The sequence below is a fragment of the Silene latifolia genome, chromosome Y, assembly GCF_048544455.1.
Source record: "Silene latifolia isolate original U9 population chromosome Y, ASM4854445v1, whole genome shotgun sequence".
Lineage (NCBI taxonomy): Eukaryota > Viridiplantae > Streptophyta > Magnoliopsida > Caryophyllales > Caryophyllaceae > Silene > Silene latifolia.
Genome location: NC_133538.1, coordinates 16075624 through 16091024, shown reverse-complemented (window position 1 = coordinate 16091024; position 15401 = coordinate 16075624). Strand labels below are relative to the sequence as shown.

Genomic DNA, 15401 nt, shown 5'->3' with positions numbered 1-15401 from the left:
TTCATGTCGTTTATACTACTATATTATTTAATAATCATTACTTTTGTTTTGATTATTCAAATGCACTCGCGATCACTATGTGCATACATACTCGTACACATACTCGTTATCACATTATTTAAATCTATCGAAATCTCATATGTATTCAATTTCTCGCAATATTATTTTTGATTCCCACATAAAAATTTATCTCTTTGTAGTTTTATTTAAGTTATGTTTTTAAGAAATACAATGACTCTTCCAAATATATTTTTCTTAGAATTTAATGGTTTAAGTTTTATAACTTTCTCAAAATGTCTTTTTACGTAAACATAAAACATTATGAAACACTCACTTTAATAATCTCTACAAATCAAAGTATTTCAATAAATATAATGAAAAGTATACTCAATTTAAAGCATTTTTCGCAATGAACGTAATTATTTACATTTTAGAATTTTTATCAAAATAATGTTTTAATAAATTTAGAGTCAAATTACAGTAATTATTTAATGTAATTTTATAATAAAATTTATAAACTATAATTAATATTTTGTTAAGATTTATACAGCATTTATTATGTTTACATTTAATGTTCAGCTGTAATTAATACTTGTATTTAAAGTTGGGTTGACACGTGGCACATCCACAGCGCTTTAACTTGATTATATATATATATATATATATATATATATATATATATATATATATATATATATATATATATATATATATATATATATATATATATATATATATATATATATGTGTATGTATATGTATAGGGGGGTCGGTGTACGAACTAAAGTTCGGTGCGAACCGCATTTAACCGACCTCCCTATATAATGATTTAAATTCTCAGTTCTTCGTTCCTCTTTCGAACTCCATTAATGCGATAACAAATTCTCATCTTGATTTCTTCGTTTCTCTTTCCGACACCATTCTTTGCGCATCAATCAAACTCCATTATTGCACCTCGAATACAAATTCAAGGTAAGTTTTAATTAAGATTTTGAAACAAATCCAATTTAAAAACTTAGGGTTTGCTTAAAATTTTAACTTGATTAGTTTTTTGGTTTAAGATGGTATTTTGTGGTTTTGATTCTAGATTTGTTGGTTCATTAGTTGATTAAAATTATTGTGATCGAAAAATTAGAGTTTCTTTGATGATAAAACCATCTAATTTGGGTAATAATCTAACAAGAACGAATTTTTATTTCAGATGGTAATAATTGAAGAAGAAGATTCGGTAATGGCAGAAGTCATAGGTAACTACTGTTGCATGTTCTTTGTATCCAGCAAGTTAAAGATGTGTATGTATGTAGATGTATGAATGTGTCTTCAAATCTTGTTGTTTACATATAATTTGAAGAAGGGAATTATCGTGATCCATTATTTTATTATTGCTGCTAATTGTGACCCAAAAATAAGTTGCTTTCATTGGCTGTGCGTATCTAGGTAGTTGAGGGTGTGTTTCTGTCAATATTAAAAAATGTATGATTGTAAATTTGCAGGGAGTATTACTTTGATCGACTTAGATATTAAGGACCTGTTTGGATTTAGAGATTCTGTTTGGATAAACTGTCGTAGTTGATTTCAGGTACCTGGGTTTCTGTTTGTAAGCAACGACTATCAATTATGGTCTAAAATGTGTATACTGACCACCGAAGGTGTGTTTGTAGAAGGACTTAAAACTGTATCTAGCTACCCTTAGATAGCATAGAGGGAATGGGATGAAAATAGTGCAATAAACAAAAGGTAGCAAAGTGTATATAGCTTCACAAATGAGTGTATATAACTACGTAGACGATTGTATGTAACTTGACAAATTAAAATTACGTGTTCCACTACCTAGGATTTTGGGATTATGTTTGATTCGAATTCGAGTTGTTTTCTTTGATTTTCTCGTGCAGACATTGTAGAAGTTACTAATGTGCAAGCGTCTTCAAGTAATTCAAAAGAAAACCAATTGCTTGTCACTAATGTACCAGGTATTAAATTGTAGCTTCTAATTAAGTAATGTATTGTCTAAGAAGCTTGTGTAGGTGGTAACAGATAAAATTAAAATCATTTCCTTTTGTTTTTTTTTTTTTTTTTGATGTTGTAGCCACCCCAGAAGTTGATTTCGATAATCAAATAGTGGGATTGCCAAGATGCTCAGCAGAATTAAAACCAGCATTGTGGATGAAATTTGCAACTTTGGAAGAAGGCATACATTTTTATGAGGAATATGCCAAGGTTTGTGGGTTCCTTACTAGATTAGACTCAACAAAATTAGTTGACGGGATAGTTACACACAAGTGGTGCGTGTGTAATAAACAAAGCAAAAGTAATCACAAGGGTACAAAAAGAAAGAGGACCCTTACGCGAATTGGTTGTCAGGCTAAGGTTAGTTTTAGAAGAATTCAAACGGGTGAATACGAGATTTATGATTTTGTTGAGGTTCACTCACATGCTATGAATACGCCAACAACTATGATACATTTGAAACCATGTAGGGATTTAAACTTGGTTCACAAAAAAATGATAATCGATAATGCTCATGTAAACCATGGTCCTGTGCAAACATTTAGGATGTTCAAACAGTATGTGAAGGGATACAAAAATGTGGGTGCTTCTTTACAAGATTTCAAAAATTTTTCAAGGGATGTAAAGAAATACATCAAAGAATATGATGCCCAGATGTTAATAGAGAACTTCATGCAGAAAAAAGCTATGTCTCCATCTTTCTATTTTGACTTTGATGTGGACGATCAAAGCAGAATAACTAAGCTTTTCTGGGCAGATCCAATATCAATTAAAAATTATGCCCTTTTTGGTGATCTTGTTTTGTTGATGCCACTTATAACTTCAACCAATATAAAATGGTGTTTGTCCCTTTCACGGGTGTTGATAACCATAAGGGTTGCATTACTTTTGCAGCGGGTTTGATACGAAACGAAAATGCAGAATCATTTTCGTGGTTGTTTCAAAATTTTGTAATGACTATGGGTGATCGCTATCCTATTACTATAATAACTGATCAATGTAGAGGCATCAAAAAAGCTGTTAAAGGTGTGTTTAGTGACAAAACACGCCACCGATTGTGTATGTGGCATATAATGAAGAAGTTGCTGACGACAAGGTTGGTCCATCGATTTCCCAAGACACAACTTTTTTGAAGAAAATTAACTCAGTTGTTTGGGATGTAGAAATCACTCCAGAAGATTTTGAATCGAAATGGAATTCGATAATTTCCTCATATGAGCTTTGTGATAACAAGTGGTTGAAGAAAATGTTTAAGCACCGTGCTCTTTGGATTCATGCTTACATTAGAGACACATATTTGGGTGGGATTTTGCGCACAACATCAAGATCGAGTCCGAAAATAGCTTCTTTGGAAACTTCACCAACCCACATGTCACACTTGTCGAGTTTTGGATGCGTTTCCAAACAGCAATGGATGCTCAGAGATGGAAATATTCTAAGGTAATGGCCGATGATAAGAATTGTTATCCAAAATTGACAACCCCTCTCCTTTTAGAAAAGCAAGCTTCTGAGTTTTACACAATCATTATATTTTATATTTTCCAAGTAGAAGTCCAAGCAGCATGTTATACTTGTGGCCATTTACCATCACCAAATGCAAGTGGTGCGAATGATAATATTTCAATAATTGATCGTGAGAAAGACAAGGAATACAAAGTTGATTTAAGTGATAATAAGTTCTCTTGTTCTTGTAAGATGTTTGAAAGAATTGGGATACTCTGTAGGCACATTTTATGGGTGTTGAAAGATAGGGGGTTTGATCATATACCTAAAGAGTATTTAGCACTGAGATGGAGCAAATCTGCAACTTCCCACCCTCTTTCTACTGTTGTTGGAAAAACTGTACTAGCTGATTGTGTGTCAATCGAAAGTCGCCAGAACAATATAAGTGAATTATGGTCGGAGGTATTTAGTGCAGTCTCACTTGTTGAGGATAGTGAGGAACATTCTGATGCGCTATTTCAATTGCTCCGGAGTTTCAATGAAAAGTTGATTATTTCAATTAAGTCGGGAAAGTCAAAAGATAAGAAAGCTGAGATTGAGATGCTTCTTGGGTCAAAAATTCCAACTGAAGTTACTGTTTTACCACCAAAGAAGTGCAAGAATAAGGGATCGGGAAAGAGGATAACATCAAACAAGGAAAAGGCAGTCTTGGAAAATGCAAAGCCTCTGAGAAAATGTCGTGCTTGCGGTGAAATGAGTAACCATGATAGTAGAAATTGCCCGAGTCGACTCCCTTGAAACTGAATTCAGTGGGTTTGTGGTATATGTGGCATTTGTAGATGTCACTCAAAAAAGTCTGTTATGTTTTGTAATGTTATGTACTCACTTAAAAAACCGATTTCAATGGGTTTTTGGTTTATGTAGTTTTTGGAAAAATTGGTTTTGTATTAACTTCCAACTTTTTTTTTATGTACGTTTTTTGTTTGTTGTTTTTTTCTTGTTTTTATACCGACTATGGATTGACGGAGTCTGAGAGGGGGTTAGTGTATACATTGTATTCAAATAGGGGTGGTGGCACGACTAGAGTGTTTGTAGTCGGAAGGAGTGTAACTAGGAGGCAAACAAAGTGTATGTAGCCAATCGAACAAATGAAACTAGCAAAAAAAAAAAAAAAAGGATTCCGAAAAATTGAAAAAGCCAAAATTTAAGTAAAGACTTCTAAGAAGTATGTTTAATTAACGCATCATGATATTAGAAATTGCCCAAGTTGCGAAGTGTTATTTCGTTGTCTAATGTCTCACGTTTACTGTTCAAACACTTTGCTTCTCTATTATTATACGAACTTTTATTGTGTACCCTCAAAAGTCGAGGTGTGACACACATAATTAAAAATAAAATATAAATACAAATTGAAGATTAAGTTCTTTATTTTAAAAATGAGTAGGTCTTGCTTAAGACGGGTCGAATCTTAAGGCGGGTAGTTACACTCACAAAACGAATATGGGGGACAAGTGGGGGCACCCCCAGGTGCCTACCACTATCCTCTATTTGCGCATTTTGTCTCACAAAATGGTATCCGTCTACAACTTAAGACGGATAGTGCCCGTCTTAAGTAAGAATTTGTGAAAAGAAAGTGTGCAGAATATGAAACTACTTCCTTCTTTATCCTCAAACTTCTGATATCTACAAATAGTACGGAGTGTGTCAATTCTTTTTGGTTCCTTTTTGGTTGACCTTTATAAAAGAACATTCATTCGTTCAAAAAAATTCAAACTTAATTCGTTCACACCCAAACATTCATCCTATGAATCAGATTATTTCTGTGCATCAGATTCATAGAATGCACCAAACGTTTCTATGCATCAGATTCATCGGATGCATTGCATCTGCTTTAATTATTTCTATATAAATAGGTTTTCATGTGTTTGTTTCAAAAAACTTCAAACTTAATCTTATACTGAAACTACACCAAATATCTTTCCATAACTGCATACTCAATCATCCCCTAATTATGTCTGATGCATCCTATGAGTCTGATGCATCCTATGAATCTGATGCATCATATGAATCTGATGCATCCTATGAATCTGATGCATCCTATGATAAAATAGAAAGTTTCGGACGCCATTCCGAAATATCGTACATCAAACCTGTGATGTGTATTTGATGGGGCATATTCTGCACCGCTGACCAAGTCAACATATTGAGCAAGGTCAAAGATATCCACGGCAAGTCAACGACTTAGGCAGCCTAGCCGATGCAGCCCATCGGCCTGTCGGCCTGGGTCTCGGCATGGCAACTTGCCAGCCGGGGCACATACCCGCGTACTCACATCCAAGACCCCTCGGCGGTGAGTCAACAGGGCCCGCCGGCCTGCCATAGGTCCCTCAGCCGAGGGGTAGATCAGTCTTTCCACCTGCTAGCCACTTGGCCACTACGTGACAAAAGGTGAAAGTCTATAAATACTCCTCAACCTTCATTGAGGAGGATATACACAACTTAACCTAAGAAACACTATTCATCTGGTATAATCTTCCTTATCTCTCTACAATATACATTTAGCCAAGGAATAACTTATCCCCTAAGTTACTGACTTGAGCGTCGGAGTGAGTACGCTTGGCACAAAGCCAAGCCCTCAGTTCGTTCATTGTTGCAGGAGAGGCCGAGAGGAACGATAAAGACAAGAAGGATTCAACCAAGGACATCATTCTACAAGCAACGGGTGGTAACGAATATACGCTCCGGAATTACACCGGAACAATTGGCGCCGTCTCGTGGGGAAACGCTACTAGAAGCTAGTCACATTCATTCCCAAACAAAAAAAAAACAACAAAAACCCACCCAAAAAGCTAAGAAGATGTCGAAACAACAAGACGCGGTCGTGACCGACGAAACCGCATTCTACCAAGACGATACCTTCAACAAGTGCGAGGTCGTGCGGCCCTCCACCGGCGGAGTAATCCAACCGGAGTTCGGGATGCCAATAATACCGGACACGCCATTTTTGCCCGATAACCAGGTCACCATCATGGGACATGTGGTTGACATATAAAAACCGAAAATGGTCCTGGACCTAATTAGTAATACGCCCGCTCACACGCATCACGCCGACAAGAGCGGCGGAAACCGTCCAGGAGACCAGGGCCCAAAATGTGACTCTGAGAAATTTGAACGGAGCACTAGGAGAAGCTGACCCAGTCAAGTCGCAGGGGGAGCCCAAAGTGGGCGTGGTAGACCTAAGTCCTTCCCGCGCTCATGGGAGGACGGCGTCCCGCAAAGACGAACGAGGCTTACCCCAAAGGAGCGAGGAGTCCGACTCGGCGAGTTGGAGAAGAAGTCCGAGTCGAAGAAGGAGTCCTTCCCGCTACGAGGAGAGGAGCCGGATTAGGAATGCGAGGAGCCGATCGCCGCGTGTCGTTCGACACGTGGTCGACGACCCCTCAACGCCACGTCCTAGAAGTCCAGGGTGCCAACTAAGCTCAAGTTGCCACCCCTATCATACAAGGGAGATAGTGATCCAGCCGACCACGCCGAGGCTTTCGAGTCTTACATGTCGGTATGGGAGCAGCCCGATGAGGTCTAGTGCCGAGTTTTCCCAACAACTTTGCATGGGATGGCTCAAAGTTGGTACAAAGGGCTTCCCGACGGCTCGGTATACTATTACGCCGACCTAAGGGACGCCTTTCTAGCCCAATACTCTTGCAACAAGAGAAGGGCCGTGGAGACATCGGACCTCCTAACTATCAAACAGGAGGGGGCGAGTCTCTACGAAGCTATGTGAAGAGGTTCGATGGAAAGGTCCAGCAGATTCGAGAAATTAATCCCGGCGGCGGCGGCCTTCGCACGATGAAGGGCCTCCCAAGGGGAGACTTAAAAATGAGCTCATCAAGTGCGGAGGCTCGAGCTTGGATGCCGCCAGGAGGATGGCCGACCAGGCCATCAAGGTAGAAGACTATCACAAGACTGGGTAGGCCCGGCGAGGCCGAACACTCCGAAAAGAAGAGCCACCGGGAGGACAACCCGGAGGAAAGACGCCGTGACGATAACGGGTCACGGTCCGATGAGACGTCGTGAGAATAATAGGTCACGGTCGATAAACTGCCAGAAACAGGACTCGACGGCGCCGGGTGGAGTTCAGAACGTACCACCGAGGCGGTATAGTGATAAAACCCCTCTCGTCGTATCGGCCGCCGAGGTCTTCGCCCTGAGCAAAAACGAGGGCCGAAGTGGGAGAGACCCCTAGCCAAAAAGTGACGGTGACACGAGCCGATTGTGAGTACCACGGCCACACCGACCATTTAACAACGATCGCGGCATCGAAGAATGCCATCGAAGAGCCGATCCGGAAGGGGAGCCTCGGCAAGTACGTTGCCAAAGGCCAAAAGACCGACGCCGACGATTCGGGTAAGAAATCCGTCTTGAACGGATAGGAGTGATCCATGTTGTCATCGGGGCAACGAGAACGGAGGGTCCGCCCATGGGCACAAACGGCACCTGAACGAGCTATATAAGGCCATCAACTTTGTGCCCAACACGGCGATCCCTTCCAAAGATCCCCAATATAACCATTGGAAGGAAGGACTACGAAGGAGTCATCGCTCCTCACGCCGACCCACTTGTAGTCAATTTGGACATATCGAACCACCTGGTCAAGAGGTGCACGATTGACACACGGCGCATACACGAACATCATGTTCGGGGAGTGCTTCCTCGGCCTCGGCCGAAAGTCAAGGACTTGAGCCCCGCACCAACCCACTATACGGCTTCTGGGCCGGCCTGGTACCACTGGGATCAATCGGACTCCGGTGACGTTCGCGAAAAGAATGCGGCTAAGAATGTCCTAGGCGAGTTCGTGGTCATCGACGGCTCGTCCGCCTACAACGTTCTCATAGGCCGAGTCACCCTGAGCGAGGCTGACGCAGTGATGTCCATCCGGGCCCTAACACTGATGTATGTCTCGGACCGGGGGGAAGCGCATAAGCTCGTCTCCAAAGACGAGAATGACGAGGTGGTCAACGTCCAGATAGCTGCCAGAGGATGCAACATGCAATCCCTCAAAGTGGCAAACAAATCAGAGAAAGGGAAAAGTCTATCCTTACAACAGGAGGGCGACCTCATGGAGGTAACTAGCGGCTGACTAGGGCGGTGTGCCTTTGATAGGCCATTAGGACGCTGGTAATCTCGGGAATACTCTATGTAGCGGCGGAGGTGTCCAAAACAGCTGTGGGCACCCCGACGCATGTTTTTACCTAATGAAAAATCGTCCAAGTCTTCCATCAAAATGTTCATTTTCCCCCTAGTCACTAGGAAGCAGCAGACGCCGGCTCACACTGTCATACCGACAAGAGCGGTAGTCTTTATCAGTAAAGCAGATGTCGGCTCACACTGTCATACCGACAAGAGCGGCAGTCTCCATGAGGAATTAGGCGCCGTCGCAGTCACCCCAAGTAGTAGACGCTACGGCAGTCACCCCAAGAGGTTTGACGCCGTCGCAGTCACTCCAAGTGGTAGACGCCACGGCAGTCTCCATGAAAAAATAGGCGCCGTCGCAGTCACCCCAAGTAGTAGACGCCACGGCAGTCACCCCAAGAGGTTTGACGCCGTCGCAGTCACTCCAAGTGGTAGACGCCACGGCAGTCCCCATGAAGAAATAGGCGTCATCGCAGTCACCCCAAGTAGTAGACGCCACGGCAGTCACCCCAAGAGGTTTGACGCCGTCGCAGTCACTCCAAGTGGTAGACGCCACGGCAGTCAATAACAAGAAGCAGATGATCTTTGGCTCACTTTGTCACACACCGACAAGAGCGGCAATCACCACCAGGAAGCAGACACCTCGATGGTAACAACCAGCGCAGGTGATACTCGCAAAGCGTTCAAAACGCCTCAGAAGCGTTAACACAATTGAGATACGCACTCTAGACCGCCTCGGCCAAGCAGAGGCGGAAACAAAAGAGACACTCAATTAATAACGTAAGGAGACAACCCAGACGAAGACAAAGACGCTAAAGTACAGTTGAGACGCTCAAATACTAGCGCAAGAAAAAGAAGTGAGGTAAAAACCTCGGCCAGGCCGGAGGCAGAAGAAACGAACTCTTATTAAATATGTTCAACAAATTACAAGAAATTACAAGGATAAGCCAAAAGACAAAAGGTTACAGATATCATCTCCCTATCTGTTGTTGCTCGCCGTCAGCAGCGGTAGCAGCACCTTCTTCGATGGGAAACCCAGCAGTCCCCTTAGCAGCCTCACCTTCAGCAGCCTCAGCCTTAGCCTCGGCAGCCTCAGCTGCCCTTGCCCACTCGGCTTCCTCCTTGGCCGCCTTAGCCTTCTCAGCAAGAGCTGCTGCCTCCTCGGCCGCCTCTTGCTCTATCTTCACCCTCACCGCCTCCTTGGCCTTCTCCTCCACGGCCTTCTCCTTGGCTTCGAGCTTGTCGTCAAACAGCTCGTCGAATTTGCTCCACGGAAAGGAACCTTCAAGAGGGAAAAGCTCCTCAATTACTTCCCCTGGCGGCGTCTTCGGCGGATCCGGGTCGGAGCACATGTCGGGAGCATTTTGGTTTGGAGCATCTCAATGTCGTCCTCCTTTTGCCTAATGATGGCCTCCTTGCTCCGAATCACCTTCCCCGGATCGAAACCGTTCCTCGAATTCATTCCTCTCTGGAAATAGAGGTCGGCGTGCCTCGAACAAGGTCACACTTCGCAGTGACTTTTCAACTTCGGCCGCAGCTAGTCTCGGCCTTGGCTCTCTCAAAGAAGGACCTCCTTTTCAGCGTCCTCCCGAGCTTTTCTCTCGCCCAAGAGCGCCTTCTCGGCCTCCCCCTAAGCCCTCGCTCATTGAGAAGATCCGGCTTCGCCTTCGCGGCCACCTTCTTAGTAGCATTAAGCTCAAAAGCGGACTGAGCCACGGCCTTCTCCTGCTCCATGATACGAGCACCGGTCAGCTCGTTCCACCTCGCCAGTCTCTTGATCAACCTCGCGCTTTCCGCTACAAGCTGAGAGGGGGAAGCCTCCTGGGATGAAGAGTCAATGGCGACGTTATGATCACCAGCCTGCGGTCGGGAAAGGGAAACCTTATGGGATGAAGAGTCAGTGGCGACGTTATGATCACCAGCCTGCGCGGGTTTCTCCTCCACTCGCTGCTCAACAAGAGCGGCGGCCGACAGCGGCTGATCTACAAAATTTAAAGTAAGCATCAGTATCAACATACATGGACATGCCGGAGAGCCTGTCACCGGCAGCGCCTAATGAACCGGCTAAGTCTGAGCCACAGGATAGATCAATACCGTGCTTGGCCTTCTTGGCCGAAGGGCGCATTTCCTCGTCAGCAGCAGAAGCAACGGCAGCGGTAAAGGCTGTCTGCTTTCTTTTACGGACAAGGGGAGACCCCTCCTCCTCATCGGAGTCATCCCCATTGGAGATATAAACGATCTCCACCGTCTCCTTCTGAACAGGGGGGATGGAAGGCGGAGCCGATGTCGACGCCATCACCGCCGAAGGCTTTGTTTTTCGCGTGTGGCGCGGCATGTTGCTTACAACCTTCGCCTGGGCCTCCACCACATTCAAACTTTTCAGCTGCTGGTCCATAAGATCATTCGGCGATGTCCTACGGTCATGGGTCAGAGCCTTGGGATGCAAGTTAGCAACGGTTTTGTCTTTGTGCAGCCCCATTCTCCGGAGGATATCCTCAGACAAATCCGGTCCAAAGTAGTCTGCGAAAGAAATAAAAGCAAGAGTTAAGTAGAAGAAATAAATCGAGGTTCGAAAAACAGGAACATTAAGAGCGGTGATGGGCCTCATACCGACCCCACTCACCCTGTGCTAGGGCCGGTATGAGGCCGACATGGCAGAGCGGCTCATCCTGAAGAATGATCTGCGTTGGGGAATCCATCTTTTCGGCACCCCACCCTTGTCCGCCTCAAAAAGCCTCATCGCGAGCTTCTCATCCTCTTTAAGAAGGACCTTGCTGGCATCCATCTTGAGCTTCTTCCGGCTGACCCATCTGTCATGCTCCGCCTTAGTCTCACACCGCAAATTCACTTGGTGCTGAAAGGAGAGGGGCAGCGGATAGTCATCCGGCACCTTAACATACACCCACCGATCTCTCCAGTCTTTGCAAGAAGTAAGTTTGTCAACAGAGACATAACCTTTCTCCGTGTGCACACTGTACCAACCGACGCGGCCAGAGATTGACGGCTGGAGATAATGAAGCCGGCGGAATAAATTCACCGTCGGGGCCTCCCCCTTGAAGAGACAAAGCCACACAAAGCCGACTATCGTCCTCATGGCCAACGGATGCAGTTGGGCCACAGCGACGTTCATAGCTTTAATGATGGCCATGACGTACTCATTCAGCGGAAATCGGAGCCCATACTCCAAGTGTCGCATGTATACGCCGGTATGGCCCGGCGGAGGGCAACAGACGGCCTGACCCTCCTCAGGGATAACAATCTTGTATCCCCTGCCAAAGAAGAAATGGCCCTCGAAAAATTTCTCACCGGAACAACTGGCCAACTTATGGGTCCAAGCTCGGTCAACGCGTACCTTGCAGACGTCACCGTGATCCATAACGTACTGCCTCCCCTCTTTGGGACGAGCCTCTTCAGCATCATCACCAAAATCGTCTGCATCATCATCGACATCAGAGTCATCCTCCCATTCCTCCAAAATTCGAGGATCGACTTCAGGAGAAGGAGACCTAGGGCCCCCAGGCCTTATCAGGAGGGCGTCCAACTTCTCCTCCTCATCAAGACGCGACGGGGAACCCCCCCGCGTCGGTTTGCTAGGCCCGGCATCAGCAGAAGACATGTTTACAATAATAACTTACAGAGTTAAGAAATTGGAAAGTTTGTTTGTTTACCTTGAAGAAAAACACCCGCCGGAGTAACAACTCTGAAAATTAGAAGAAAATGAAACCCTTGAAAGTTTAGAGAGAACAAAAATTTTGGAGAATGAAATTGGTGGCCAATTTCACGGAATAACTGCCCTATTTATAGGGAAAAGCCCATGAAGAAGGACCAATCAGAGAACAGCCCATGAAGCGTCAACCAATCAGCGTGCAGACACGTGTCGGACATGCAACCACGGGATGTCAATCGTTGCAACAGTCGAACGTCAATCAATGCAACAGTGACCAAGCGTCTTCAACACGCCCATTCGTATCTCTCCGCCTATTCACCTTCCTCAACAAATTCCCAAGCATCCGTTCTCCGCCGCCACATGATCAACCAAGCTAAGTAAGCGGCGGGGCAATCAAAAACAACCGGCTCTCTCAACCCTGGTCTCGGCCAGCGTCACTTTCTTTTCCACATCGGATGCCCTTTACGCATCCATGCGGAGGGGGGACGGTACGACCTAAGAAAAGATCAGGCCGAGGTAAAAGAAGCCGCCGCAGAAGAAGCCGATGCAGAAAATTTTTTACAAATTACTTGCGCAGAATATACGCTCAAACGTACATCGGAGCCCATACCACGGCATAGACTACGCTGGGGGCAAATTGATGGGGCATATTCTGCACCGCTGACCAAGTCAACATATTGAGCAAGGTCAAAGATATCCACGGCAAGTCAACGACTTAGGCAGCCTAGCCGATGCAGCCCATCGGCCTGTCGGCCTGGGTCTCGGCATGACAACTTGCCAGCCGGGGCACATACCCGCGTACTCACATCCAAGACCCCTCGGCGGTGAGTCAACAGGGCCCGCCGGCCTGCCATAGGTCCCTCGGCCGAGGGGTAGATCAGTCTTTCCACCTGCTAGCCACTTGGCCACTTGGCCACTACGTGACAAAAGGTGAAAGTCTATAAATACTCCTCAACCTTCATTGAGGAGGATATACACAACTTAACCTAAGAAACACTATTCATCTGGTATAATCTTCCTTATCTCTCTACAATATACATTTAGCCAAGGAATAACTTATCCCCTAAGTTACTGACTTGAGCGTCGGAGTGAGTACGCTTGGCACAAAGCCAAGCCCTCAGTTCGTTCATTGTTGCAGGAGAGGCCGAGAGGAACGATAAAGACAAGAAGGATTCAACCAAGGACATCATTCTACAAGCAACGGGTGGTAACGAATATCTGCTCTGGAATTACACCCGGAACAGTATTCTTTATAATTTGTCAAGCACAAGAGATGGGTTTGGAAAGGAAACTCTCTCATATGATCTTGACAGATTAGTAGAAGTTATTCGGGGTGCTGGATTAAATTTAGATCAAGCTATCCACCCGGCTATTTCTTCAAATGGGTCGTTCAAGGGACATGCAATGATTGAGTTTGGAGCGGGAGATGAGCGCGAATGCTTCCGTCAAGCACGCAAACTGGAGCGCGCTTTTACTAATAATGAAGCTTCGAGGTGGTGGTTTGAAAACGTTAAACCTCCGTCAGGACCATATTTATGGGTTGCTAATAGAGATGATTTGGGACTGGTGGCATATTTGTATGCTCAGGGGCCTTCCTTTGAGTTCGGGACAGTTCCGCTTGCATGGGAAAACGACCCGGTGGATTGGGTTGAAGGTGATAATGATGTTTTCAGTGATATTCGTTTTGAAATTCGCAATTACTTTCCGGATTATTAATTTGTACTGCACTTTTTATAATGTTGGTTATATTTTATAACTTCAAATATGGGCTACAATCCACATTTTGATCTGTAATTAGTAATTATCCTTTGTTTGTCGCATGTTATGCAAACTATTACGGAGTACTACATTTCAAATTTTTTCAATTTTTGTGTTGTTTATTTGTTATTAAGTGTCAAGCATTATAGTAAGTTTTCCTCATTCTGTTACTCTGATTTTATAGACAACTTGATCAAAAGTGTCAAGTATGATAATTTAATACTAATAACAGAATTTCAATTAGCCGGAAAAGTGTATGGTCACAATGAACTCTTGAACATCAAATTACTCCAACCAAATCATTTTTTTTCTTTATTATGGACTCGTGGAATATAACTACCAGTCTGAAAAAATGTATGGTCACAATGCGTCATTGTATACTTGTTTATATAAACTAGGAAAACACATCATCTCTTTTATATAAATTTAGTCTTAAATTTTTCATATTCTTAGATGGAAAAATGGACAAAAAGTTCTGAATTCTCCTACAAAGATGGCGTTTGTATCGAACATCCTTTTCTAAAAATAATGAAGGAGTGTGTCTAGCAGTACGAACAAGTGTAGCTAGCAGTCTAAAGAAGTGTATCTAGTTGACCACAGATGTTCCAAGTTATTTCCTTTGAAAAGATACAAACAACACAAGGAAACTAAAAAATGTGAAATACTAGACAAAAGTCACCCCGACTTAATCAACCTCTTCAAAGTACAACCACTCTTGCAAGAAAAATAAAAATTTGAACTGATGCCGAATCCTTTGAAATGAGGCTTGATTAAAAGAAATAATCCAATAATCTTCATCATCAACCATTGTGAAAAATCGCCTGGAGATTAAAAAAAGAATGACATGAGGTTGAATTATTTTAAAGCAACATATGGAAGTGTAAGGTGTATGTAGTGATAGACTATAGTGTATGCAGCCATATTAACGAGTGTATCTAGCGGTTCAAAAAACATAATGTAGCCAACCTGAAAAAAGTGATACGTCTTTCAGTAGACTAACGGAACTTCATATTTAATTTATAAAGATTACAACTCAAAAAACGTAATCGCAATTGCTGGCTGACAGTAGGCATCTCAGAAAACCGCAAGGTTCACACTCTTCCCTCTTTTTCTCATCACCTCATGATTGAAGTTTTAGTCTTTTCCTTTCTACTGTTTCTTCCTTTCAGTTGACCATTAAATTAATTACAGCATTCCGACACAATAATTCAAACGTGATACGTCTTTCAGTAGACTAACGGAATTAAGACTTATAACTTACAAGCAGCATAACGCGAAACGAGAGACTATCATGGGAGATCATCTCTCTGAACAATGAAAAAATATTGACTACGAA

At 43.6% G+C, this 15401-nt stretch overlaps 1 protein-coding gene across 1 annotated transcript; it reads left to right on the top strand.

The window, feature by feature from the left end:
• The first annotated feature begins 3417 nt into the window (after positions 1–3417).
• On the top strand, positions 3418–4248 carry LOC141627648 (uncharacterized). Its single transcript, XM_074440879.1, has one exon. It carries the CDS (start codon positions 3418–3420, stop codon positions 4246–4248), a length of 831 nt encoding a protein of 276 aa, XP_074296980.1.
• The last annotated feature ends 11153 nt before the right edge of the window (positions 4249–15401 follow it).

What these genes read in the sequence shown, in the direction of transcription:
- LOC141627648 (XM_074440879.1), top strand. Translation starts at nt 3,418, where the DNA reads ATGGATGCTCAGAGATGGAAATATTCTAAGGTAATGGCCGATGATAAG.